Source organism: Coturnix japonica, chromosome 2 (assembly GCF_001577835.2).
Source record: "Coturnix japonica isolate 7356 chromosome 2, Coturnix japonica 2.1, whole genome shotgun sequence".
NCBI classification, from domain to species: Eukaryota; Metazoa; Chordata; class Aves; order Galliformes; family Phasianidae; genus Coturnix; species Coturnix japonica.
In genome coordinates this window covers 122,455,866-122,483,709 of record NC_029517.1, presented here as the reverse complement: position 1 = coordinate 122,483,709, position 27,844 = coordinate 122,455,866, and the positions used below count along the sequence as shown (strand labels likewise).

Here is a 27,844-nt window from a genome sequence, read left to right as displayed (position 1 = left end):
GGGCACATTCTTAGTGTGCTTTGGCCTGCAACTAATTGCGGCACTGCTTGTGCTTGCCATGGATGGGTTTGGGTGCTTCTGTGGTGTCTAAGAGGTACTGCCAGGAGGGAAAAAAAAAAGCTGAAAAAGCAGTTGGTTTTATTCCATCAGCGTGAAAACAGATTTTAAAAGAACTTTCAAGCAGAAGCTCACTGTCTGAAACATATGGACATTTTTCAAGCGGAGTAATTTATTAACCTCTATTCGAGTAAGCAGAAGCCTACTGAGATGCTGTTTTCAAGCTTGATATAAAATGAGAGAAGCATATTTCTGAAAGAAAAATGGCGCGTCTAAAGTCTCTGTTTGCTGTTTCACACTTTTGCCCTTCCAAGCTGAGTTGTTGAGGTGCAGCCATCACAGAAACAACCAGAAGGTCAGCAGGCAGCTGGTCACTGACATCTGCTGGGAGGCTCTGGGCTGACCTGGGGTGCTGGGTGATGCTCAGGCCCTGACAGGGGTGTTTACTGCACCTTGGTCATGTTCAGCCCTCGCTCCCCGCACTGCAGTTAGCAACTCCCAGCACTGCTGCTGCACAGGAACTTTGTAGCCCCAGTGCTGTGGATCTCTTGGAGCTCCGCTGCTTCCCAGCAGGACCAGGCATGCAGCAGATATTCACCCACATGTCCCTGCTGTCCATCTCAGGGCTTGGCAGAAGAGCCTGGCTCCTGCTGGCCATCGCTCTTAGTGTTTTCCAGCACCCTGCCTGAAATACAGGTTTATTTTCTAGCAGCATTTGAAAATCTGTGGCATTATCAGTAGTAATGGGCAGTGCCTTGAAACACAGAAGATTTAAAAGATTAGTTCATCAGTGTGGCAAAGTAAAGCCCAAGTCTCTGAACACACAGCAAACTGCCAAATAGCCTTTCAGAACGTGGACAGCTTAAAAAACAGCTTCAGTCCATCAGATGTTTGTTACTTCCCCTCCTGAGCTGCAAAAGCTGGCAGTCCCCAGTGCACCTGTGGTAAGCAGCACAACGTGAGGCCTTCCTGCATGGTGACAGAGCAATAGTTACTGGTAGTAAGCTGTAGCATGGGGTTTCCTCACATACCCACAAATCCCCACCTCACCACAGCTGAGGTTAGAGAGGAACGAGCCTCTGCTGAGTGGGAATTGAGCCGTGAGGGCATGAGCCAGATTTTTCAGCCACTGACCAACCCAGTTATCTCCCAAAGTCCAAATAAAGCCTGTTACTTGCAGCGAACCATTTAAGTGTGAAATAAATTGCTGCTTTGGTTCATTTCTCTGAACTAGTTTGCTTGGACCCTTCTTTCTAACCCATGAAATCACATACTCTGGGCTCAGGCAGTGACCGACCGATGGGGGAAAGCAGAAGGGCTGGAACTGTGCCATGAGCACACACTGTGGCAGCCCTGCCTCGCTGAGTTCACAGAATCATAGAATCACAGAATGGCCTGGGTTGAAAAGGACCACAATGATCATCCAGTTTCAACCCCCCTGCTATGGCAGGGTCACCAACCACCAGACCAGGATGCCCAGATCCACATCCAGCCTGGCCTTGAATGCCTCCAGGGATGGGGCATCCACAGCCTCCTTGGGCAACCTGTTCCTGTGCATCACCACCCTCTATGTGAAAAACTTCCTCTTAATATCTAACATAAACCTCCCCTGTCTCAGTTTAAGACCATTCGCCCTTGTCCTGTCACTGTCCACCCTCATAAACAGCCATTCCCCCTCCTGCTTATATGCTCCCTTCTAGTACTGGAAGGCCACAATGAGGTCTCCCTGGAACCTTCTGCAAGCTAAACAATCCCTGCCAACCACTCCTCTTTTAATGCAGCCAAGGATATAGTTGGCTTTCTGGGCTGATAGTTGGCCTTCTGGGCTGAAGTTCTTGCTGGAAAAAGGGATTAAATCCCTTTTAATGCTTTCTGTAGAACCAGGCTGATATTCCAGAGCTTGAGCCTCAGCAAACACTTGATGGCAGGTCTGCAGGAGTACTGAGATGCTGAATTATTAGGCAGTGTTCATACTCTCCTTGGAGGGGAGGCTGTCTGGGAGCCAGGCCCTCCCACTGCTGGTTATTATGGTGTTTCACAGAACCATAAAGCCTGGGGACCGGCCATCCCCAAGCTCTCACACTCAGCACAAGGTGATGCCATAGGGCTGAGCCGCAGAGCTGCCTGTGATGCCTCTTCTTGTGGCTAAATCTTTTCTCTCCAACCTTTTTAGTTCTTCTTAATCGGTGCAGAGTGAAAAGTCAAGTTGTTGGTGTTGAGCCTTTCTGTGGTATTTGTTTTTCCTCTGAGAGCATGAAATGTCACACGTCTCTGAACAGTCTCCCAGTCGCAACATGAGGTGCCATTATCGAGACACCAGCAAGCAGATCTTTACAAGGCACTCCAGTCCCCAGCACAAGGGATGCTGCTGGGCAACAGCCTGCCTCAGCTGCCTTGGGCAAGTGTGAGAAACTGAAGCCATGTGAGGGCTGATGGGCAGAAATGTGTCCTTTGAGCCATGCTCCTACATTTTCAGGTTGAATATTAGGAAAAACTTACCCAGAGAGTAGTTGGGCACTGGCACAGGCTGCCAGGGGGGGTGGCAGAGTCACCATCCCTGGATATGTTAAGAACCATATAGATATGTCACTGAGTGACATGTTGTAGTGGGCATGGTGGTGATGAGTTGATAGGTGAACTAGATGATCTTAGAGGCCTTTTCCAGCCTTTATGATTCTATGATTTTTCTTGCAGTCATCTTGGATTGTCGTCATTTTCTATCCAGTGACCAGGTGAATGCTGATGGCAGAGTTGGGAGCGTGAGGCTCCTAAAATTCCTCTCCATGGGGAGTGTTGAAACATTCAGTACATTTTTCTGAAGGGGGTGAAAGGAATAAGGACGAGATTTTCCCTGTGTGAAAGAGGAAGCATGCGGCAGATGATTCAGAAGCTGTTTCTGGTACAGACAGATCATTTCCTTCCAGAAATCATGCTATGGGAGCGTAAGGGAGGATTCTCAGGGGATTCTCAAAACATTCCAGTGGAAACCAAAACCTCTGAGTTTTGGGCTTTGGCCTGAGAACCGAAACCAGTTCATCTAGAAGATGATCCTGCAGTCTGTTAAAAAACAGCAACAAAAAACAATTGGGAAATTAAAATACACCCCAGAATCAAGCATCTGCTATCACGGGACTGATAGACATTCCTGGCTTCACAAAGTGGTGGAGTGATTCCTACCCTGATTATAATCCCAAAGGCAAAAAAGAAACTGCTCATCTCTTTCTCTTCTAGAGAGCTGAAAGCTGTGAGGCTCTATGAGAATTAAAATGGCCAGCAGTCCTGTAGGTAGTTTATTATCCCCAAACACAGAGACACCGTGCTGTGAGGATGGAGGAGCCACGCGTAGTTGCAGCCACACGATGGGATTCCCAGCCCTGATGGTGTTCATGAGTTTCTTCTGCTCTTTCACCACTCCTTTCAAGTGCGGTTCCTGTAAAAACTTCCCACTGAGAGATTTCAACATGAAGATTTCTTCTGATCTCTTTGAAGGAAAATCTCCAGAAATAGACCTTGTAGGAACAGTTTTCCACTTCAAGAACAAAAATCTTCTCATGCAGATTTGGGACCTAATTATTTTTTTCCCACTCATAGTTTTGCCACACTGTGAATGACAAGTCTCTAAAACTCTGGCTTCATTCACTTGGTATTTTCTCCCTCCTTGGGGTTTTCCAGGAGCGCCAGCTGTGGGGCTGGGTGAGCCCTAGGGCCTCCAAGCCAAGTCCTTCATTCATGTCCCAGCCTTCACCTGGCTGGGCAAGGACTTATCAGGGCAGTTTTGTATACAAGCATCATAGAAGTACCCAAAGTACTAGGCTGTGTGCTTGCTGGGAAAAGAGTGTTGTAAACAGAACAGTTTCTTCTATTCTGCAACTCCTGAAAAGCAGAGCCCTTTGCTGGCCTGCATGGTTACTAACATATTGCGGTGGTTCAGATGAACAGACTGTGTTAGCTCCTCTGTGATAAATGCGTTGGTGGCCTCAGCTTCCCTTCTTACTTCTGTATAGACAGATGTCCCTGTCATTCCATGTGTGTTCATTCATCTGTCTGGGCTCGGGGGCTGCCGCAGACACATCCTCTATCCCAAGAGTGGAGATGGGTTTTGTCCTATCAGCTCAGAGCTTGGACCCAACCTCGGTGATGCTTCATCACTGCTGTTTGCAGCCAAGCGATCCCTGTAAGCATGAAAAGCTTTGTGCAGGTTCAAGTAGAAGCTGTGTTGGCTTACGGGAGGATATTTAATTCCACCTGCAGCCCCAGGAGAAGGCAGGCATAGTGACGAAGGCTTGGGAAAGGGCTCTGCTGAAGCTCACGTGTGGGGAGATTTCATAGGATCATGGAATGGCTTGCGTTGGAAGGGACTTAGAAGATAACACAGTTTCAACCCCCCTCCCTTGAGCAGGGCTACTGCCTGCCAGCTCAGGCTGCTCTGGGCCCCATGCAATCTGGCCTTGACCATTTCTAGGGATGGGGCACCCACAGCTTCTGAGGGCAGTCTGTGCCAGTGCCTCACAGCCCTCCGATTAACAGATTTCCCCCTAAGAGCCAACCTGAATCTCCTCTTCATTGGTTCGCCTCCAGCTCAGGAGTCTCATGCAGGTGGGCCTGTCTTTCCCCCTCCTTACCAAGGCGATACCTTGCTTCCACTCTGCTGAAGCTGATGTAGGAGGCAAGATACATGTAGAAGGTTCCTCGATACCAGAGGTACACAGAGCATTAGTGCCCGCCTCTCTGCTTGAATAAATAAAGACCTGCACTCTTTTGACACCCCCCCGCAGTATGTTTGAATTCAGTAAATAAACCGTAGGCAGTCCCAGACAATTCAATTATAGACTGTCACTTAGCTTTAAATCATGGCTGCATGATTATAGGCAATGCCCTTTGGTGTTGTGACAATTTCAGACTTTTCCCCTCCTTATTTTCCTCTCCCAGCAGCTAAAATGAAAATATTGAGCGAGTATTAAATAAGCTAAAGCTTGTCAGGGAGATCTGAGAGCGCGTGCTGCCATTTGAGGGGCGAGCTGAGAACAGTGCGCATATGAAATGTAGCGTCAGCGGTAGACCCTGCTCGAGCAAGGCAGAAAGTGTCATCTGCTTTGTATGAAAAATGTAGAAGAAATTGTGCTCTCCTTCTGCGATCGTCTGTATCAGGACAGTAATTTACTGTGGCTGACATTAAGGCAGATGATGCTGAATATATTTTAATAGCTTAAGCTGTCGCTAAAGCAGGAGCTGTTTTTGATCAACGTTTTTTAAGGTCTTCAGGTTTTGCACCTTCAGCCAGTGGTGGACACTTCAGCAGCACACTAATGAGAAAACCAGAGAAGAGTTGTCTAATTGCACGGTTTTTAAGTGGTACATTATATACAAATGCATAAATACGTGCAACTTACAGGACAAGAAGACCTCTAAGTGGGGAAAAACCCAGCAGTCTCTTGTTATTTGAGGGTTCAAAGGTCTTCAACCACAGAGGTTCAAGGCAAAGGCTAGAAATAGCTGAGATCCTTTATGGGGACGTTTCAGTGGTTGGTTTGTGAAGTCACAAGAGTTTCATTTTCAATCCTGAGTGGATTGAGGCAGCTTTGCCTGTGACCAGCACAGCAAGCAAATATAGCTCTGCACAGCTTAATTCTTTGGTTTGGATATGAGCAAAGATAAATAAATCTTTTGGGAAGAATAATTGGTCGTGTGGGACTGTGTGGACAGGTTCTGCTGACGTAACGAGCCACGATCGGAAACTCAAACAGTTCAATTCACTGCCAAAGCCAGCCCGTGTGCTGCTGACCTCAGAGCTGAGCATGTGGTTGCATGTTCCACATACAGCTGTACAGGAAAAAAAAAACCAAACATCTGACAAAGTCTTAAATCTGGTTTCAGGTCCTTTGTCTGCTCTGCAGTCCCCTGACAACTTCCTTCATTCCCTTTGGAGTTGCTCATCTCCTGGGGTTTATCTCCAAGGGAAGACCTGGGGAAATAGGAGGCAGCGGTATCCAGTGTGGACAGCTGGGGAGTGTTCCCTTATCACTGACTTGTATGTGGATGTTAATATCCACAAGGGGTGACTACATAAATCCTCTCCCCAGGGCCAGCTTCTTTCTTCCCTCTGGGCTGAGGTGCACCCTGGAAACACGGAGTTTGTGCATCCCTGGCTCTCTGTGTGTTGGATATAACAGAGCTGTGATACTCTCGTTATCTACTGCTCATTCTTCCTCTGATCTCACAGAAGTTCCTGGCCTCAATTCTATTTAGAAACAATTAGTTCCACAGCTTAATTGTAAGCTGCAGCTTAAGAAAAAATTTAAAAGTTTTAGCACTTTAAGCCCATCTTATTTTTATTGGCTGTTCTTATTGTTGCATGTTTTGCCTTTTTTGCACTGCTGGTTACTGTGTACTCCCCATCGGACCGGATCTGGTGTCCTTGCCAAACTTCAGCACTTACTGTGACACTGTTTTGATCACTCAGCTGCCTTTGGACCCTGATCAGATTCTGGTTGGGTGCATGTGAGGCTGCATGAGCACTGTCACTTGTCGCACTCAGGGTCCTTGCCTACTCATTTGTCTCACTCCTTTCATGTTTTTCTTGCTTTCTTAATGCTGCTAGAGAAGCTTATGCAGAGGCAAAGTCTGGTGCCCCGTTAATGACTAGACGTGGCTAATTACAAACATCATGCTGGGTTTGTATGAGCTCCTTGGCTGCATCGTGTTGGGCATATCACATTGGGTGCATCTTGGCAGCTGGATGCTTGCAGTGTTGAGAGCCCAGGCGGCTCCTAGTTCAGCCACTGACCTGTTCTGTGATGTGAGAGAAGTCCCTCCTGTTGTAATGTGCTACAGATTTAACTCATCTCCCAGCATTGGGCCATGCCTACTTCCTTATGTAAATGTACGCCTGGAACAACAGTCACTTGGTCTTAATTGACTGTGGTGGAACTGTAGAGTAATAAACTGTAATAAAATGCTAAGTTGCTCATCAAGCAAAGAAAACAGCTGTTAGGTATTAATGTCTTCAAGAGGTAATTCTGGGCCCAGTGTTTTCAGGCAGGGTATTTTTGTTTGTGCCGTGTACTCAGATAGTTGGTCACTCAGGAGGGTTTTGGTGTTTTTGTTGTTGTGGGCTCTTTTTGTCAAGCACAACAGCACATCCCCTGCACCCGCAAGAAGGTGGAGCGTGGCTGTGACTGATGCCATGCCATGGTGAATGATACAGTCACCCCAGTAGCTGGCAGAGTTGGAACCAGCTGTTGTATTTGTACTCACACAACTGGAGTTAGGGGGAAAAAAAGCATTTCAGTGCAGCAATCTGGAGCAACGTCTTTTAGCTTTTCTTTTTTCCCTTCAGACACATTCTGCACAAGTGCTGTCAGTGATGACTTGAGATTTCCCAGCAAAGAACTTCCTGCTGTGGGAGGCAAATCCATGTCGTGATTCTGCCCCCTCCATAGAGAAGGAACCGGGGCATCATTTGGACTGAGATGAGTTGTGCCAGCCCTGACTGTGGTTTAGTTTTGTGCTGAAAGTCTCTCACAAGCTCAGCAGATACGGGGACTCCTGCAGCATTCACATTTCAGCACAAGGTGTGGTAGCTTTGTATCGCTGAGGTATTAACAGCGGGTTTACACCAAACATGCAAAAACAAATTAGAAATAGGGAAATACAAACACATTTTCTCATTAGAAGATGTAAGTATGTGCTGACTGTAGTACAAATATAATTTCTATTCCATTTGTGTAACCTTTGGTATTTTAATGAAGTCCTGTTCCTGTGTGCAGCGTATGGTTCACTGTCAGATAATTTAACACTAAGAAAATCTGCCTCGAATAAATTAGAATACATTTGCAAATTAATTGGTTAATTAGATTTTAGACATCTCTTGAGGACAGGAGAGAAACAGATGTGTGCAAAAGCCACACGGATAGTTTGGGGATGAGTGTTACTTGTAGGGTTTTATCACTCTGTGAAAAACAGCCTTTCGCTGGTGCCAAAGATTAAAACCCCTCCACTTTAAATGCAGAACATTACACTGTAATTTCTGTGGTGCTGCTGGCCTTTTTTCTGGGACCCAGGTAGGGCCGTTAGGACCTGTTAGCTGAGTGGCTGCGCTCACAACAGGCGCCGTGCCTCTCCAGTTCCTTCACTTGCAACTGAATGCATCTGCAAAACCATGTGGAAACCCTCAGAGCCCAGCACTTGCCAAACCAGCTGCGCAGGGAAGGCAGGAGCTCCCGGGGAGAAGCAGGTCTAAGATGGATCCCAGCATTTAGAAGAGTGATCACTGAAGAAGGAAAGCTGAGACAGGACAGGTTGTTTTCTCAGCTATATCGGTGTAAATCCAGAGCAACTCTGCTGAGATTCACACCAGAGTAACTGGGAGCAGAATCTGGCCACCATCGTCCAGCTGACCTCAAAGCAGGGAATCAGCCCATTGGCCTTTCTTTCCTAAGCCCTCCTCACCTCATTACCAGATACATGAATTCAGTTGTGCTCCGTTTGGAGACTTGGAGCAATCTGCAAGCAAAACTGGTGCTTGTGTATTGTTATTAACTTTGACCCCTGCAGAAGCTCTGATTAGATCTTGTTTAGAAATTGAGAGAATTCCCACTAGAAGAACCAGGATTGCTCTATAGTCTGAGTGGAAAAGGATTTTCAGCTTACACATGGTGCTGAGCTTCAGGGCAACAGCAGATGCTAGGTGACATTCCTTGCATCTGTTTTTCACCACTCAGTCCCTCCTGGAGGGTGGCTGGGGATCTTGTCTCTTCCCATTTGCAATTTTATCTCGAGCATTCCAGTTTGGGTGCGTTCAGAACTGCTCAGCAAAATCTCATTGTTAAAAGCAATGTTTGCAGTGTGCAGCAAGGCAAGCAAGAGCCCATCTGCGTGCGTCATTGATCATTTTGCAAACAATCCTCGGGCTAAGCACAAACTCGCCTTGTGCTTTCTGTTCGGGGTCACCATACAGACGTCAGAGGCAGAAGCGTTTTTCCTGCTGGTGTAACCTCTGTTTGGCACCCAAACCCTGATGCTGCTGGGAAGAGCCTCCGAGTAATGTTCTTTGTTTGACCTTGGTGTGTTTTTCTAAGCAGCAGACAGAACAAAGTAACAGCCTCTCTGCTGCCAGCGTGTGAAAACAGCAGCCAGATCTTTCAAGCTGTGCAGCCAGCGGGGTGAGGTGGCAGGGGATGCGCTCTGCTGTGCTGTGTCCCCTGGCAGAGAGCATCACAACAACCCACCGGGCTCATGTGCTCTCTTTTGGGCACTTGAAGACCAGCATTGTGTGTCATAGGGCTGCTGCAAGAAGCCGCATGCTTTCAGGGTTTGAAGGTGGCCTTTAGCAAGGCTCTTGCAAACAAACAGTCCAGTGCAAAAACTGACTTTGATATAACTCCTGGTGTGGCTCAGCAGCGTGGAGATTAGAGCCAGGCTGTAGGCTGCTGTCCTGTCCTTTGTGACCCAAAGGGACCTGGCCACTGCTGGACACCGACCAGCTCAAGAGGATATCCCTGCGTGGTTCTTGGCCTTGCAATCCTGCTCAACCAAACACCCAGCTTGGCCTTTTGCAGGCAGCTGCAGCCTCCAGCTCGAGGCTCTTGCTCCCACGCAGCGTCTGGCCATCCCCTGAGCCCACTCTGTCTTGTCCTCAGCGTTACCTCCTTATCTGCACACAGGGGATTATGGGGCTCTGCGCTGCTTGGAGGTTAAATTGGACGAGGCAGGTCCAGGACAGCTTGCAGCAGGACCTGGCTGTATGGCCAGGGAAGCAGCATGGCACTGCCACGTCCAGGCTCTGTGCACCAGCACATCCACCTCTGTCCTGAGCTGCCTGTAGCCTGTCCTGAATGTGAGTAGAACAGAGGTGAAGTAAGAATAATTAAAGTTGGAAAAGACCACTAGGGTCATCTAGTCCAACCTACAGATTTATTGAAAACCTCCAGGGTGTGACTGCACCCCATCCCTGAGCAGATCCCAGGCAAGGGGGATGCTCTCCTTCAGCTTTGATAAATGCAAACAGAAGACTCATGGGTGGTTCCCCATAGCGCTCATCTTGTGCGGGTGTCCTTGTGCAGGATGAGTCTACACATTTGTCAGGAGTCTGGGGGTTGATAAGATCAGAAAATGCTGGCTGTAATAAAATGCACAGAAGAAAGGGTTAATGTTGTCACAACTCTTCTATAGCTCCTCTGTGGAGCTTTTGTCCCATCTCTCATTCAGGCACTGTTTGCTGAGGCTTTGACATCTGTGGCAGTGCTGGGACAGACAGTACAGTCATGTATCGCGTCAAAAGCTTCATTTTTTCCAAATTCCTTCCAAGCTCTCCCATGACTATCTCAGGGAATCTGCTGAGGCAGCAATTGTTCTCTCCTTCCCCGCACTGCATGTTGGCTGTTGCGGGACTGCTCTGGGCTTACAAAGGGTGCTGGGCTGAGTGAGGCAAGGAAGCCCTGTAAACCACAGCCATCTCCACACTGTGCCTTGGGGCTGCCCGCCTCCTCCCCTGGTCAGTTTTCTGGCCCAGACAGAGCTCCTCGATAGGGTAAGAGCCAGCACAGCTCAAGAGAAGGGTGCTGAGGCCCAATGGTGGCCTGCAGGCCTCCACCACTCCAAGCATGGAGAGGCTGAAGCCAGGCCAGGATCTGCCCTTCTGCTCTTCTCCTACAGTCCTCCTCTGCTGGAGCCTTACTCAGTGAGGGGAAAATACTTTTAAACAGAACTGCTCAGTGCAAAGGATAATAAATGCCAATATTTCCAAGTAAATTATAGAGGACTTGGTGCATTTCAGTGGAAAAGCTGGCTGCATTACCAGACAGAGATCATAAACCTTTGAAAGATGCAGGGAGGAGAAAGCAAAATATTCCGCATAAGGAAAATGTGATTGTCGTAATGACTTTGCTAATCCCTGGGCTTCTAGGTTTATCCATTCTTGTTTCCAGTATCTGCAGATGAGCTCCGGAGGGTTTCAGTAATCCATTAAAAAGAGCATTTTAAAATTTCCACCTAGTCGTCAGATTTTCCTGTTCATTTTTTCTTCCTTCTTCCCTGTCAATGCATGAATGGCACAGTTCATTTCACCAACCTGGTCACTGAAGAGCGAACCTTTTCATTCAGTGCTCTGGTCCCGATGACCATCCATGCAGATCACTCCTTCAGGGGGCTTTTTTGAGATGGCACAAACTTGAGACCCACATACACGTCACATTGGATTGTACTTTCATCAGAGAAACAGCTTTTGAGTAACTTGAATGCATTGGTCTGAAGGAGCAGAGATTCTAGAGGTTTTTTGTTATTTAATTCAGTCTGCTAATGTTCAGTAGAGTGAGCTAACGCCATCCAGGGGTTGCTTATCAGAAGCTGCTGTCCCTTTTTATTTCCCCACACATTTCAGCAATAATCTAATTTGATGAAGTTTGCATGCTGAAATATTGGAAGTAGCGTTTTGGTGCTCTGGACAGTCAGAAGGCAAAAGATATTAGAAGCTTTTACAGAAAACGGAAGGCCAGATGGACCATGAGATTACTTTGTCTGATCTCCTGCACATCACAGCCATTCTGGGTCACCCGGTTTACCCCTAGTACTGAATGCAGAAAGGGGCTGAGTTGTGCTCATCCTCCAGGAAAGCAGTCCTTGCCCATCTGAGGAGATCTCTCTGTGGAAAAGCCACCAGCAGCAGGGATGTGAAGACAGCTTCCTATTGATGTTTGTTTCGTGATTAACTTCCACCTTCTGATCGGTGCTGTGCCCTTACTCAGCAGGTTGAAGAATTGTCATCTCCTCTCTCTCCCTATAGAGACACTCAGTGCCGAAATCAAGCTGTTTCTTACTCTCTTCTTTGATAAGCTGAACAAGCATAGGTCTTTAAGCCTCTCTCAGCAAGGCATGTACTGCAGCTTCTTAAATAATCCTTCTGTACCTGTTCTCTGTCTTCAGGTTTTTCAGCATCCTTTAAGGTGCAGGGTATTAGCACTGAATGTTTTCTGCTGTGTCTGTCTCACCAGCTCTGGTTACACAGGGAATATGTCTTCCCTGTACTTGGCTGATGTGTATAAGGCTTCTTCATTCACCTCTGTCTAACAGCCTTGAGTTGCTTGTCTGTGGTGACCCTGTAATCCTTTTCAGAATTGCTACTTTCTGAAGCAGAATGCCTTTTTTTAGATGCCAAGCACTACAGAGCATTTTGGTTTACTGCATTTTATTGTCCCTTAAGCTATATAAGCAAGATGTCTGTCTGCACTTCATGAGGACGCCTAAAAACTCCTGCTCCAGGTCGGCACATTTTCAGCCTCTGATGTTGGCAGAAATTCCTGACTTGCCCAGCACTGCTGGAGGAAGGCGCCTGTATCAGAAACCATCTGGAGTCTGCGAGAGGGAGCTGAGGAACAGCAGCTGCAGGGAAGTTTGCAGTATGAGCTGGCTGGCTCTCCTGTCCCCTTGGGGACATGGCACACAGTGCCCAGACTCAGCAGGGAATTGGCAGCCTGCTCAGCAGCCTGAGTGGGGTGCCACAGGTACAGCTTGCAAGAGGTAGTAAGCCAGCGTTACCCAGTGTAAAAGCCTCCTTTGTGGTTATCTTTGTTCCTACTCTGTGCTTATTTCTGGAAGGTTCAGAAAAAAAGGAAATAGGCTCATATTACAAATTCTAAAATTAATATCAGAATTAACACACCTGGGTAAAAAAGAAGTTGTGTGTTATCACTTGGTCTCTGCTATAGTCAGCATCATGAGGGCAAGTATTTCCTTCCATCTGCTAGCTGTTAACACTTGGCTGAAGAGATGTCATTCCTTCCTCTAATCTGGACACTGCTAGCATCCCATCCTAAGCTTTTTTGTCTGGACTGTCACGTTTTCCTTGGCAAGCTGCAAAGCGCACGAGAGCACAGGTCCTTCCGACTTGTGCACTTCCACACTGATGCCTTTCTGGTTCCATTTGTCCTTGTGACTGGTGTGCTTGAGGAGGAATAAAGAGGCAGTGCGGTGCAGGGAGCATATAGAGAGCTAAGGAGTTTGGCCAGGCGGTGCTGGGCCTGCACCACATGCATCCCAGTAGGGCTGGTGTAGGTGCCTGGCTGTATTCTGGCTTCCATGAAAGCTTTATTTGGGGGTAGAGACTCCTCCCTTTGAAAGAGAGAGTCCTTTCATGTCTATGCAATCTAATAAATAATTCCGGGGCAACTGAATTTGTTGCTTTCTTTAAAGAAGCATAATTATTTTAAAATGACAAACTAGCCCCTTTGTTGATAAATGTTTCATATCTTTGCAGCTATGCCTGAATAGTTTGTATAAATAATGTATTAGCTTGCAAACAGACATAGCATGTTCAGGCATACACTGCCCAGTGGGGCAGGAATGCTAAAACCTAAAGCAGATGATCCAGCACAGTGCTGGGTGCTGAGCACAGTAACAGGCATCAATGTGGAGTGAGAAACATGGGCTGCGTCCAGGCAAACTCAGCTTCCTTACACTGCACTGATGCTCTGGAGATTCAGATATCAGCAGCCAGGTATTCACCCTGAGCAGGTACATGGCCTCCCTATACAAAGCAAATGGAAAGCACTACACAGAACTGGGCAACCATCCACGTGCTTCTGTGGGCTGGTTTTTAAAATGGACTTCCCTCTCTCCTTCAAAGTGAGTTTTCCAAGTTATTTTAGTTGGTTATTCCTCTGACTCTACCCTCCATGTCATACCTGTGTTTTGAAAAAGATGAAAATCCACTGTAGAAGTATGTACATGTAGGTATGCTTCCACATGCATGTGGCATTTTCAGACAGTGGTCTTGCATGCCCAAGTTGGAGCCCTAAAGTTCCATGTGCCAACATTAGGGAGTGTGAGTGAGACCCTCTCCAGCTGTGCTAACTGGAATAAAGTTGCCCTGATCCAGTGTGATGTCAATTGAGGACCACTGAGGTTGCATAAACAATCCAATGAGAAGTCAAAGCAGCCTAACAAAAGCCATCTGCAGTTCTCCAGGTGCATCGAATTGGGTGCAGATTGCACTTTGGTCTGGCTCAGGAGGGAGAGACGAATCCTGCTCCAAGGGGGGACTTGATGATGCAGAGGTGCAAAGGGGTTGTGTTCTCCTAGCGGCCCTTTTTGCTGAGTAGAGCAAATAGTAGAAAACTTACCTTTTGGTTGACTAAGTCAGCAGAAATGAGAACACAGAGGAGTTCTGTGAGCAGCAGATCACATTGTGGCTCTGCTGAGGAGCACGGCCCTGCTTCTTAGCTGGGCCCAATTTAGTGCTGTGTTGGTGCCAGGGACAGGAATGGAAGGCATCACTGAAAAACAACTGTCAGTGCATTTGTATTTCTCTCCCTGCTTTCTCTCTGCTTGAAAATGTGAATTATTTTAGTAGTCACTGTTGACTGCAATAAGAAATAAATTTGCTGACTTTACTGCCCTTCTGTGGTTTGCACTCCTGTACAGATTTATTGCAGAAGTTGTTGCTCATTAAGTTCAGGAGATCAGGGCCTGCTGTCCACTGCAGGAAACCCTCCTGGGCTGTAGCAGTGCTGGGATTTTACCCTAAACTTCAGTGCTGCAAAACTTAAATGCATGGAATTAGAGTTTTCTTTTTGTTCCTACTTTATGACCTACTCCTATTTTTGAGGTATTTTTACCACATTTATTAAAAAAAAAAAGAAATAAAACACTCTGCGTCCCTGAGATAAGGGCAAAAAAGCAACTAATAAACAACCTAAATGCTGAAGGATTTGGACGTGTTGTGGTGTTACCGCTCATGGGGACTAAGCTGCAGCTGACTTCCTATGAGTAAAAATAACTCACTTCTCTGTTTCATTCAAAGTTATTCCATGGATTTGCTGAACTAATTTTTCCTCCAAGCCTGGTCACATTTTGGGTCAACATTCCTAGACACCGTGGGGGCTCTGCCAGCAGTTCCTCCGTAGGGTTCCTCTTTCTTTTTTTATTTTCAATTTGGAAATAAATCTAGTCATTCACAGAAATGACATCCTGCATAATTAGAGGCAGTATTACGCATCTTTGCTTTCCATTTTTAGATGCTGCATCTAGAGGACCATAACTTTTAAAGATGCCAACAAGCCGCTTTGGAGCTCGATAGCCATAATGGGAAAATCTGTGGAGCTGAATAGGAAATGATAAGCCTCATACAGACTATTTTAAATCGTTTGGTAAAGGGTTCAGCCAGACATTCAAAGCGAGAATAGAGAACAGTAGCCTCTTCCAATTCAGTCCTCAGCAGTGTGTACTCTGCTGTCCTGCTGGTCCTGTCCAAATCCTACAGGAGCTGGGAAGAGCTGCTCTTTGTGCCAGTCAGCACACCACTGGGTCTGGTTGCTGGACTGTGGTGTAAATGGGTGCTAAGCACTGATTTTATCCATATTTATCCTTGCCAGGCTTTTCAGTCTGGTCAGCCATTTCTAAGTTAGTGAAAGCACTCAGTAACCCAAGATATTCAAGCCTGAAACTCTAGAAAACTGATCCTCTTCAGCGTTTTTTTGCTGTGAGTTTTCAATAAAGAGCTATTTAAAAATAATTAAGAAAGATTTGGAAGCCTTTCTTTTGACAGGCGGTGGGGAATGGTTGGCTTCAGAGCATGCAGGTGTTGGCGGGTGAGAGGTCTCACAATGCGCCTTTCTTTTCTCTGTGCTTAGAGGCCTGCAGGTATGTCCGCTAATCTCAAAATTAGACTGAGTGGCAGATGAGCAAAAATTTGTTTCTTTGTTCCGAAAATGTGGGATGAATTTTTCTTTGTTTGGGTCTTTAATCCAAACCGATTCCAGCAGTAGGTTTTGGGTTTTTTTTCTCCTTCCTTTTTTTTTTTTTTTTTTATTAAGTTAGAGAATAAATCAATAAGAAACTGGCTTTGCAGCGCCAAGTGACTGGAATGTCAGAGCATTTGAGGTCAGGTATTGGGCCAGCTGGGACTATTTAGGGCGAGTGCTTGATGCCACTTCACTGGTAGGAGGCTGAAGCCTAATAAATTCACTCTGAAAGAGAATGTGATATCCCTAATTTTAAAAATGAGCTCTCTGTTCAAAGCATTGACAGGAGTTAGGTATTACTTTCAACTTAATTCTGCATTTTTCTGTATTAAATGCTGGGGATGGCTTAGCAGAAGCCTAACCTGAAGCCACGGTTAGGAGATATCCAATCTCTAACCACAGTGAGTGTGCCTGTGCCAGTGCTCTTTGCAGGCTTCCCTGTCAGTGGGATGGAAGTGTGGCTTTGTTCTCCACCAACACGATGAGGTGCTTTATATTCAAATATTCAAAAAGGACTTTGTGATCTCCAGAGAAATGGCAAGGTAGAAGCGCATAATGATACGAAGTGTAGTTTATTGTTAAAGGAATTCTGTCAGAAGGAATCTGCCTTCCTGATGTCACCTGAAGAGATGGAGGATCTGGGCAGATTGGACTTGTCTTCACCCTGTCCAGCAACTTAGAGTCATAGACTGGTTTAGGTTAGAAGGGGCCTCCTAAATAACACCTAGTTCTGACCCACTGCTGTGGGGCAGTGCACTTCCCACTAGTTCAGGCTAACCAGGATTGGGCTCTGACATGCTATGGACACGTTTGGGCACATTTGTTAAATAAGCAATTATCCTCAAACGCAAAGTGACACTGGTGAGAAAACGTGTATCCCTACATAAAACTGCTTGCTGCAAGTGGTGTGAGCCCTGCACCACCAGCCAGTGGGCCAGCTTTGACGGGCTGAACCTTGTGCATGCTTTACATGAGCTATAGAGATTTACAGTGCCTTCTGCATATATATTTAGATGAAGTGTCTGATGGTACAGAATCGTTAAAACGCTTTGTATTTGTTAGGTTGTACACTGATGTTAACACCTTGCGGATCCTAGTGTTTCTGTGCAGAACATGGAAGTGACCTGAATACAACTGCAATGCTATTGAAGACTCTAAAGATGATTTAGATTTCAGTGGCTACTGTCCATCTTAACTGCAACAAAGCTCCCTTGTCATTACATTAAGCTATGCTTGCCTGTTCTTCTTGGTTAATCCAGCCTTCTGAACTAAAGGAGATGCTGGCACGCTTCCTTGCATAGAAAGGAGAAAAGCATTTGTACCTTGACATGAGTTGCTGAATGTTTGCAAAGTTTGGTGTCCATTGCTGTGTCTAACAGAGATCTGCAGCATTCTTGTGAATATTGCAGCGTTTTCAGTCCCAGCCCATGCTCATAATTGGACTCAGCCATTACCTGCACATTGAGAGCACTGCTCATGCACACTGTCACTCTTCTTTGACTGTAGCATCCCTTCTGCAGCCAGGGCAGCATGGCTGGGTGCGTCTGCAGTAATGAGCCAGGCTGAAAGAAGCACTCCAATGGCTGCCTGTCAGCACTTGGCAAGAAAATCCTTTTTATGTTAGTTTCAAGGTCGTCAGATATCATTATAGCCAAGTATTAAAAATTTCAAAGAAAGGAGGCAGTGTGTTTGATTTATAGAATAATTATCTAGCTTTAGCTCTAACTTGGCTTTGGCAATGGTTTTGCAAGCACTCGAAAATTAAATCCATTTTTTATGGCACTACAAGGTATTATCTCACAGCAAATGATAATTAAACACCTGTGAAATCAATTAGCCCTTTAAGCAGGAAAAAAAAAAAAAAAAAAGTTTTCCAATTATGTTTTTGCACCTCCAAACTTTCTAATTCCAGAACCAGTCCTTGCAGAGGGGGAAATGGACTGTCGGCCAGTAGCCTGTTAACCAGCAGCAAGATCACCTGAAAGCATCGTGTGGCCATAAATCCCAAACCAAGCAGATCACGGCAACGGCACCCTTCTAGGCAGGGTGTGTGAGCCCCTGGAGCTCCAAGGCAGGCAGCTCTCAGTCTGACACACAGCTGAGCTGTCAGGTTTCCTACAAAGACAGTTACTCACTTGGTGTTTCCAGTGCCAAGTTTTACTTGACAGTTTATTTAAAAGCCAGCATGCCTTAATGGAAACCAAGCAACGAGACGCCTCGTGTGACAAAGTGGGTTTCTTTTCAGCCTCTCCAGCCAATAGTTCAGAGCCATCTGCATTAAGAATTCACCCACGGAAAAGTGGCCAATTGGTTAATGGCTGAAACTTAATATATTGGAAAACTAGGGAATGCTCTGCCGTTTAGCCTTGTGTTTTAAGTGTTTCAAGTCTGGCTTTGTCATAGCACTTCTGCTGATCCAGATTCTTTTGGAAGATGCATTGTGCGTCCATGGGTTCACAGATTCAGGAAGAGAGCCCTGGACATACTTGGTGAAGTGCCATAGCAATTTTTGGCTCAGGGAGGGAAAAAAAATCTCCAGTCCCATCTGACATCTCCAGTGGTATGCGCTGATACTGCCTGCCAAGATGAGCTCCAGCATCTTCCAGAAGATGGATTACATGTGGCACTGTTAAAATAGATACTGCTGGGCTGAGGCCACTGCATTTGTTTCGGTTTCTGCTGCTGTATTCTCCTCCATCTGACTTCTGATGGAGGCACCGTAGGGCTGGCTTGCAGCACGTGCTGTGTCACCAGAGGTGCGGGAGGCAGCGGGGATGCTGGTGGTGGCATGGCCTGGCCTGGCTGCTGGAATACACAGCACACATCTGTCCTTCAGGTTTTCCTGCTGGTGGTGGTGGCCCATGTCAGCATTCAGAGGACTGAGTCAAAAAAGGCGTGTGCTGCTTTGTGAAGTACAGTGGATAATAACTGTTATGGCTGAGCAGCTGGACACGTGTGCTGTTCTAAACGGCCTGCTGCCTTTTTAGCCTTCTTTTCACTCAGTGGTGATGACAATGTTACTTTGGGAAAGAAAAAACAGTTTATTTTAAAACTGGTAGTGCGAATGTTTCCCAGGGTAGTTTATGGGAGCTCAGTGACATGGGGAAATGCTTAATCTGCGCGGAGGAATGCATGGCATGGCTGAGTCACCACAGAGCCGCCGGCTGAGCTCCTCGGGATGACGGGAAACGGGAATCCCAGGCAGCCCGACCGCATGCTGATGGATGGGGTCGGCCCATCAGAAGGAGAAAGGAGCGGATGGAGAAGCCAGCATTGCAGGAGCGTTGTGTTGGGTGGCACATCGCCTGGCTGCCAGCGGCACATGCGGCCTTGCGGTGTTCGCACCTGCCTGATAGATGGGGCCGTCTGTGATTTCCCAGCTATGGGTGGGAGCAGGGAGGGGATTTTCAATTAAAGTGTGAATACATTAGAATTGATTACAAATAGAGCTATTTGTTTATGCTGACTAAAAAAAAGTGTTAGTTGTGAGTGTGGTGCGCTTAATCATTGTGGAAGGAAGCCTGAAAGTTAATAAAGCACAGCGCCGATCCTTAAGAGGGATGTGGGTTAGTTCTGCAGCTATTTTAGTTTTAAAACCATAACTCACATTTTTAAAAGCACGTATGTTTTGGATTGTAACGTGTTTGAATGGTGCAGCTAAGGCCAGTGGGGCCTGTGGTTGTGTGGAGCCATCCTCAAGAGCCAGAATCTGTGGCCTGGGAGGATCCACGGCACTGCAACCAAACCTCCCCATGGCCTTCAAATGCTGCTGGCTGATGGGTGTGAGTGGTTCCGGGAGCAGAACTGGAGACAAGAAAAGAAGGCTCTGGAAGAGCCTCCTTAAACCTTGGCTGTTTTCTCTGCTCCTTAAGCCTAAGTCCCCCTGCCAGCTGTGGAGGAGCTCATTGCCTCCCAGAGGCTTCACTGGGATCAGTCACTGAAGACAGAGGTGTGACCAAGCCCATAGTGGGTGCAATGCTATCAATAGCTGGATCAGATAGCCCCAAAGGAAGGAGCATCCTGCTGCCCTGCAGCAGCACATCGACATGTCAGCCCCGTCTGTACTCGAGCCTTTATACTTCCTGCTATTGCTGATTTTATTTCCATTGGCCTTCTGTGCCAGATGCCTCCAGCTCTGCTTTGCAGTTGCCCTGGAGCTGCGTGTCTGCCACATGGTCAGTAGGATCCTTCCCCGCGTGATGCTTTTGTAGCCAGTGTCTTCTCTGAGTCTGTACTTAAGCATGCAGGGCTGTCTGCTGCCAGTCAGTTAGGTCGGCTTTGCATGCTGCCCACGAATCAGCAGCAGAAAAATTAGCATGTTGGTTTTAAGAATTTCAAAGAAATAGGTGTTTGCCAAGGGGGATCAGAAATGAGTCCTTCTGTACTGCACTTTGAGGTGGTGTTGGGTGACCTTAAAACACTTAGGCTGAAACTGCAGAGAAATTTGTCCATGAGGAGGATGCCTGGTGCAGTGCACGAGCTGCAGCATCTCCTGATGGATATTGCTTTACTCTGGGTCTGCTCGTGTTATATTTGCAGGTTCTCCCCGAAGTGAGTGGAAATTTTGTGCCCATACATCAAGGTTAGGATGAGGCGCTCTCTCTCTGTATGCATGATGTAGATAAATTGCTTGATGACCATGAACCATGCTATTCCAGAGCTAGGCAATAAATCACAGGTTCTGCTTTAAAAAGCACAAATGAGAGCAAGATGCTAACTGGTTTTTGGTTTGGGAAATGGTCAACAAAATCCTTTTATTTTCTTCCAAAACTCTGTCCTAACATCAGCAAATCGGATATGAAAGTAAGAGGGCCCAGTACAAAACGCCACTGACGTATGGAGGTCTCTCTTCCACTGACCTCTTTCTCTGCTTTCCTTTGTGCTCTGATTCTGCCACCGACATTTGGTGGATATTGTTGCATTCTGGGATATTATCAGGATTTTACATTTTTAACTTGCTAATGATAGCTATCATTAGAATACACCAAGAATAAGCCCTATGACTGGTGTATTCCAGCCCTGAGGGTATTCTATTTTAGGTGTTTATTAAAATTTACTGTCATACAATGTACAGTGAAAGCACTGAGCCTCAGACCTACTGTGTGAAAATGAATTCCTTAAAATGACATTTATTTCCCCCCCACGCCCCATATGCTGTGTAATTGCTGACTGTAGAGCTGGGACGTGGGTGACTATCAGTGTCCCACACTGATAAATGGTTCCATGCCACTCGCATGGGATGTGTATGTATGTGTTTTAACCAAAGTTGAGATACGATTTTAAAGAACGCACTTTGAAGTCTGTTTTGTAGTTTTAATTAATGCAACGAGGGTTTTTATTTTACTCTCAGTGGAGATAATCTTAATCCATTCACAGTGACCTTTTCTTGTGCAAATTAGCTGTACACGCTTGTTTAAGCAAATGGGCCTTTGCAAGATGTCTCTTCTTAAAGACGGAGCTTATAATTGAAAATTGGCTTACTCCCATCTGTCTGGCCTGGGTGAGAATACTAACATAGATCTGGGCTTTTTTATATATAAGTATAATCATATAGAGATACATACATATATATATATATATACACACACACAAATCCAAAGAACTTGCTGTGCCTGCAGACTGTGGTTAAATTAGATTATTACTGTTAGGAAATGTCAGTGCCACAAGTTAGTGTCAAAATCACATCTGTCTCTGGAGACTCGGAAGCCCTTTAGGAGGAAAGGTTATTTAGTCCTGATCCTTTTGTCTCGAGCTGAGCGCTGCAGCAAGGTCAGTGCCATTTGCAGTTCTTCAGGTTTGCCAGGAGTACAATTAGCTAATAACTGGATGGAAACTGTTAGGATTTGATGTGTATTTTTGGTAAGTGGTTTTGAAGTGATTGATGGAGTCGGGAAAATAAACAGAGGAATCTTAAAGTTGTAGTTCAGAGGAGCGGGGGTCATTGCGGCTATGTGGTTAATTGCCAAAAAGCAGTTTATCCCTCCTCTTCTCACCACCCTTCACAATAACTACCAAGAGAGTCATTGTATCGCTCCCCCTCTCTCAGTGCCTGGTTGATAAGGAAGATTTGTATGGCAGTTGGAATGTTTTTTGCTGTGTACAAACAGGGACAAACACAGTTGTGCATGACTTTGACTAAGTCTGGATAGAAATCAGGTTCGCATGGGTGCTGTGACAATGCCTTTGAGATAAAAGCTTTTAATCCGAGTTTATTGTTAGAATTCACGCACACTTACGTACGTAGATACTGCATATTTTTTCCAGAAGCAAGATTATTTCCTTGGTTCTCAGTGTCCTTACTGCTCTCCTAGTGTTCTTTCATGGAGGCTGCTCCTTGGGGCTGGACAAGAGTGATTGAGGGGGGTCAAGTGCGCGTGTGCACGCATGCACCCAGGGAGCTGGTTGACCTGGAGGTGGGCTCCTGGGGCAGAGATGATTTTATCCAGATGTGTCTCAACAGCTGTTTGCATTTTCATGCCCAGTTACTCTAGGACTCACTGCTAATTGAATTTTCTCATTTCTCCCCTGTTCTTGTTAGGTATGATTACCGTGAAATGCTGCACAATGCCACTTTCTGTCTGGTTCCCCGTGGCCGCAGGCTTGGCTCTTTCAGGTTTCTAGAAGCCTTGCAGGTAAGAGCTGCAGCTTAAAGCACTGGCTGCGCTGGCTGCAATTTGACATGCAATCATGGGGGGTGGGGAGGAGGGAAATGTCTTTCATTTCCCTCATGGACAGTAATCCACTTTGCGAAAGCCTCTATTCATACTTCTGGAGCAATTGGCAGCTTCTTCCCAGGAGGGTCTGAGCACTGCGTTCATCTGAAGGTTGAATTGCGTTACCTCCAGGAAAAATGTTTCCCTGAATATGGTGAAGCCAAAAGGTTGGACCAACTTACAGCCGCATTTTGTAAAGCCGTGAGACTTCCCATGGGGATGGTGACCTCTGCAAACAAGCCTTGGAGCAGTAAAATAGCTCTTCCTTGTCGCTTAGGCAAAACAGACTTGCTCCTGCATTGGCTTTCATAGCTGCTTGCTGAGCGTTCTGAAGGTGGTCTGGAGGTTGTAGAGCTCCAGATGGAATCATCATGGAGAGATGGATGTAGACTGATCTCTGGGTGCTTGCAGCATGTTTTGGACAGCACCCAATTCCTCTTCACTTTTTGAAAGTGTTTTTGGTTCTTAGTCTCCCTTTTTTACTGTTGACCAGCAGCAGAGGGCAATGCAGTGGGATTCTTGGGTCTCTGTAGCAGCCAGGTTCAGCAGCATGATGATCAGGTTTCTGTCCCCAGGCTGACTGACACTGACCTACACCGGATGCAGACGTGACCTGTTTTTATTTGCAAGTGTCAGCTTATCCCTGCAGTCCTAAGCTTTGTTCACGTGTACAGATGCTGTAGCTCCCTTCTGAGATTTGCATCTGGATTGCCTGCTTGTAGGAGCCAGAGCAAAAGGCACTTCTTCCCAGCAGAAGGCTGGGGCATTTCTTGATGTCACAGAGGAGGCAGATGAGGACACTGTATGGAGTCCTGCACTGTTTTAGGCACTGTTCTGCCGTTTGAGAAGTGCCTCAGAGTTGGCAGTAAAGCTATTATTGAATGGCATCACAGCTCTTCTCTTAGAATCATAGAATCCTAGAATCATATGAGTTGGAAAGGGACCCTAGAAGGCCATCTAGTCTGACTCCCCTGCAATAAACAGGGACACCTACAGCTAGAGTAGGTTGCATGTAGGTATATGATGCCGTATTTTAAGCCCTTTTAACTTTCCACTGCTTCTCCTGAAGGATTCAAGTCTCCCATTAGGTGTTTTCATGTCTTCCAGCCTTGGATGGCTGTCTTGGATATCAGAGTATTTTGGAAGTACTGGACACTCACATTTAGCTTACAAAATCAACACATTCTAACCTACCAGAGATCCAGGTTCTGGACTGTCATTTCCCTATTTGCTCTACTCAGGTGAAGTTAAATAGCCCCTCACAGAACCAAAGAATCATGGAATGGCTTGGGTTGGAAGGGACCTCAAGTATCATCAAGTTCCAAATCCCCTGCCACAGGCAAGGCCACCAACCTCCAGATGTGGTACTAGACCAGGTTGCCCAGGGTCACATCCAACCCGGCCTTGAACACCTCCAGGGATGGGACATCCACAGCTTGTCTGGACAGCCTGTGCCAGCACCTCACTGCTCTCTGTGAAGAACCTTCCCTCTTTGAGCTTAAAACCATTCCCCCTTGTCCTATCACTGTCTACTGAAGTACAGAGTTTACTCTCCTCCTGTTTGTAGGCTTCCTTTAGGTACTGAAAGGCTGCAATGAGGTTACCCTGCAGCCTTCTCTTCTCCAGGCTGAACAAGCCCAGCTCCCTCAGCCTGTCTTCGTAGGGGACGTAAGGAGCTCTCAAAGTGCTGTTCCCTCTCCAGCTTTTTCAGAGAGAAAAGTCAGACTGGCTTCTTTGGCATGACAAGTGGCTTCAGATCCTTCTGAGAAACACCACTTAGCAATTTTCTTGAGTGGGCAACAAGTCATGGAGCTCTTGTTAGATAAATCTTCTCAGGAGAAGAAAGCATAGAAAGCAAGAGAGCATACCTCACTGTTCAGAACTTGGAGGCTTCAGGTCGGCCATGATAAAATGCAGGCATTGAGGATTTTGCTGCCAGGGTAGCAGCAGTATACACTGATTATGATGAATTCCCAATTTCTGTCTGGCTCCAGGGCATGTTGAAAAACATAATCCACATTAGTGAAATGTTTTAAACATGAAAACACATTGCTAAGTGTTTTCTGGTTGGCCTTTTTTCATGCACTAATGTCATTTTCTCACAGAAGATCACAGTTCTTTACACATTGTAAGCACTGCTGTATTGCAGATATGTGGCTAGTCTAAGATCCTCTGTATATGTTTAAAAGGAAGGTATAGCAGCCTGTAAAGTTGCCCCTTATGCCATTCTTCAGAAGATACAGGGGGACAGACCTCAGTCTGGGCCATATTTAGAGCTTACAAGCTTTGCTTTATCCAAAGAAAATGAACGAAAGCACAGGCTGATGCAGATCCTCCGGTAACAGGTTGTTTCATCACTTCAGCAGGTTTTTGGCTGGAATCTTACATTGTCATACAGCTAAAGGGAATGTCGTGGTGATCGTTTATGGAAACACGGCGCTGTTTACCCAATATTTGCCAACTTGCTCTCAGTGTAGAGGACTTTACACAACTCATAGAAGATAAAATAATTTAGACAAACCATACTGATTAGAAATAGATACTAAACTTACATGATTTTTGTTTGTTTTAAAACCAAGAGCAATTATTGTTTCTATAGGCAGATAATGGAAAATGAGTTGTGTTGGTGCAGTCACTTCTGCTCAGAGAGCTGTTATCCAGCAGGATGGGGAATTCACTCCTCCTAGGTGGAAGAAGTGATCAGGAATTAAATACAAGGGCAGCTCCAAAAGTAGCACCTCCTATTCTGTGATGCTGGCCCCTGATGTCAGGGGCAAATGGTGGTATAGCAGTAGAGGTTGAACCCTCCCACCAATACTCGGTTAGATGTTGTTGCCGTGTGACAGATGGCAGCTGAGGGGCAGTTCGACAAAATGGCATCTGACGTGGAAATGCCTATGAAGCAAAGGGATGGAATTGAATTCTTCCATGTGGAAAAATGGCACCTAGTGATATATTTGACACTTGTTGAACATTTGTGGAGACCAAACAGTGGATGTGACAGTGGGTGACTTCCACTGGCGTAGATTTTTAAAAGCATGGCATGCAGGCTCTTATTCATCACTGGCAAAAATGTAAAGCTAATGTTGGTAACTGTGTTGAAAAATAGTGTTTTGTAGCTGAGAATTTGTTCTATCAAGTAGTGTTATTGTGTTCTCTGTATCTACTGTAGTTTCCATGGAAATATATAGGAGGCATTACTTTAGGAGTGACCTGCATATTATCTGCACTTTCTGTAGTGTTGTCTCACACAGTGTTATGAAACTTGAGGGAGCCAGGTCCCTGCTGAATTCTTCACAGAGCCACTGAAGGCCGTTGGTTTGTATTAAATCCTCTGGGGTTATGTTTACAGAATTGGAACAGCTTTGCCCTCAGCTGTTAGCATAAGCACCACATTTTAAAAGCCACTCTACGTTCCAGCTCCCTTTTTGCTTAACTCAAATAATCCCAAAAAGGAAAACCGTGGGGATGTGGGATATGGTCTCTGATTTCTTTGCCTTACTGCCTTGCCTTCTGATGACCTTGCATGAGCATCGGGAAGAACCCATGAAGAAAACCGTAATTGCACTGGGGCTTGTGCTAATTGTTGGCTGGGCTGGGGTACACCCACTAACGAGTGCAGTGGTTCTGTGCAGGCTGCCTGTGTGCCCGTGATGCTCAGCAATGGATGGGAACTGCCGTTCTCAGAAGTGATTGATTGGAAGCAGGCTGCCGTCATCGGGGATGAGAGGTTGCTATTACAGGTAAGAAAAAGATGGCAACCATCAGTAGATCAGTTGGTTGTTGTCTGCCTCTGCCTAAATGGACAAGGAAGATGAATCCAAAAGGTCAGAGCTGTAAAAGAATTGTTGTAGTGAAGGCACTGTCTGTGTCACACCAGTGATGAACTCATTTAATATGACATCATTTGTGCTCTGACCTGAAGGTCACTGCAGCGAGTAGGCCACATGCTTGAACGCAGGAGGCTTTTTTATTTTGCCCAAGAGCTTGACATTTTCTCTGGTGGATGCCTCTCCCAAGCAGGGCTGTCTGGAGCTGGAACTGTGGGGAAGGAGAAGAAGCCGAAGGCAGTTCCTGCTCTCCTCCTTCAGAAAGAGCTGGACCTCAGGGCTCTGCCAGTGCTGCAGAAATGGCTGGCAGGCCTGGAGGCCTCCTCAGCAGAACCATCTTTCAGGCCAGAGTTAATACCTGGCAGTTCTTTGGGAAGGAGATCCTGAGTCTTTTTGACATCCAGAACATGCAGCACTTCTTTCTGAAGCAGTGCTCACATCGCTTCATTGTTAATCTCTCCAACAGAAGCGAGCTGAGGAACTAGAAATGCCCTGTTACCTTCAGCATCTGCTTTTGTCTTTAAATCCACTGGGTGTTTGTTTCCCTGGTGGATGCTGTGGTCTTTTAGAAGTCTTTATAGTTTTGTAAATAATGTAGAGAAGTTGATATTTGGAAAAGTCCTTGAAATATTGCTTTCCTCAAAGCAGCATTGGTTGGAACTCCGTTGCCCAGCCCAAAGCTGAGACCTACGAGATCTGCAATAGCTGCTGTGCATCTCGTATGTAGTCATTCTGCATCAGTACCACTGATGTTCTTCCTGACCTCTTAAAAATGTATTAATGAGGACAGGACAACATTTAGAACTCTTTTTACAAAACATGAGTTTTGCAGCTTTGGGGTACAGCGTGCTGTTTGCAGAGCACACTGTGCACTTGTGCGCACTGGCTGGTCCCATGGGAAGAAGGGTTTTGTTAGTATTAACTCGTTTCCAAAGTGGTGAGCTGTTGCCATCTATGGAGAGGAGCATTCAGAGGTGCAGGTGGGTTGGCACCCAGAAATTGAAGTACCTTTAAAAGTCTCATTAGATGCCGCTTTACTTGTCTGAAGATGTAAATATTTGTGAAGAGCTGGCCTAGCAAGCCTTGTGAAGTGCTGCCTGTTGTCGATAATGAGGCACAAGCTGTAACCCAAAGAAAGATGTTTGGATTTTGCTTCAGTGGACAGAGTGTTTTTTTCCGTGCAGAATTATTTCTCTCTTTAAATGATAATAATTTGCTGATCTTCATGCTTTCCGGTAACATGCCGTTCGCTCTCCTCACAGCTGCTTCCATATTGAACAGCTACTGCACCATTATTAACAGTGTTTTTAAAGAGCTGGCAGAGGGCCTGAATGTCTGCTCTGGGAAATGTTTTTGTTATGTTACAGTTTTTCATTTCCTGTTTTAGAGCAGCTCGGATGTTTTTATTTGCATATTCTCCTCATCATAGCGCTTGGAGAATTTAATCCAGCCTTTCTGCATTTATTTTTGCAAGGTGGTTGTTCCCTTCCCCCGACTTACTCCTGAAATG

General features: G+C 46.1%; 1 protein-coding gene across 1 annotated transcript in view; it reads left to right on the top strand.

Annotated features, from left to right (window-relative positions):
• Positions 1–27,844, top strand: part of EXT1 (exostosin glycosyltransferase 1) — a 148,734-nt gene that overhangs the window by 100,712 nt on the left and 20,178 nt on the right. Inside the window, 2 exon segments of the mRNA XM_015856181.2 lie at positions 22,330–22,423; positions 26,140–26,247. Coding sequence (XP_015711667.1) covers positions 22,330–22,423; positions 26,140–26,247 — 202 coding nt within the window.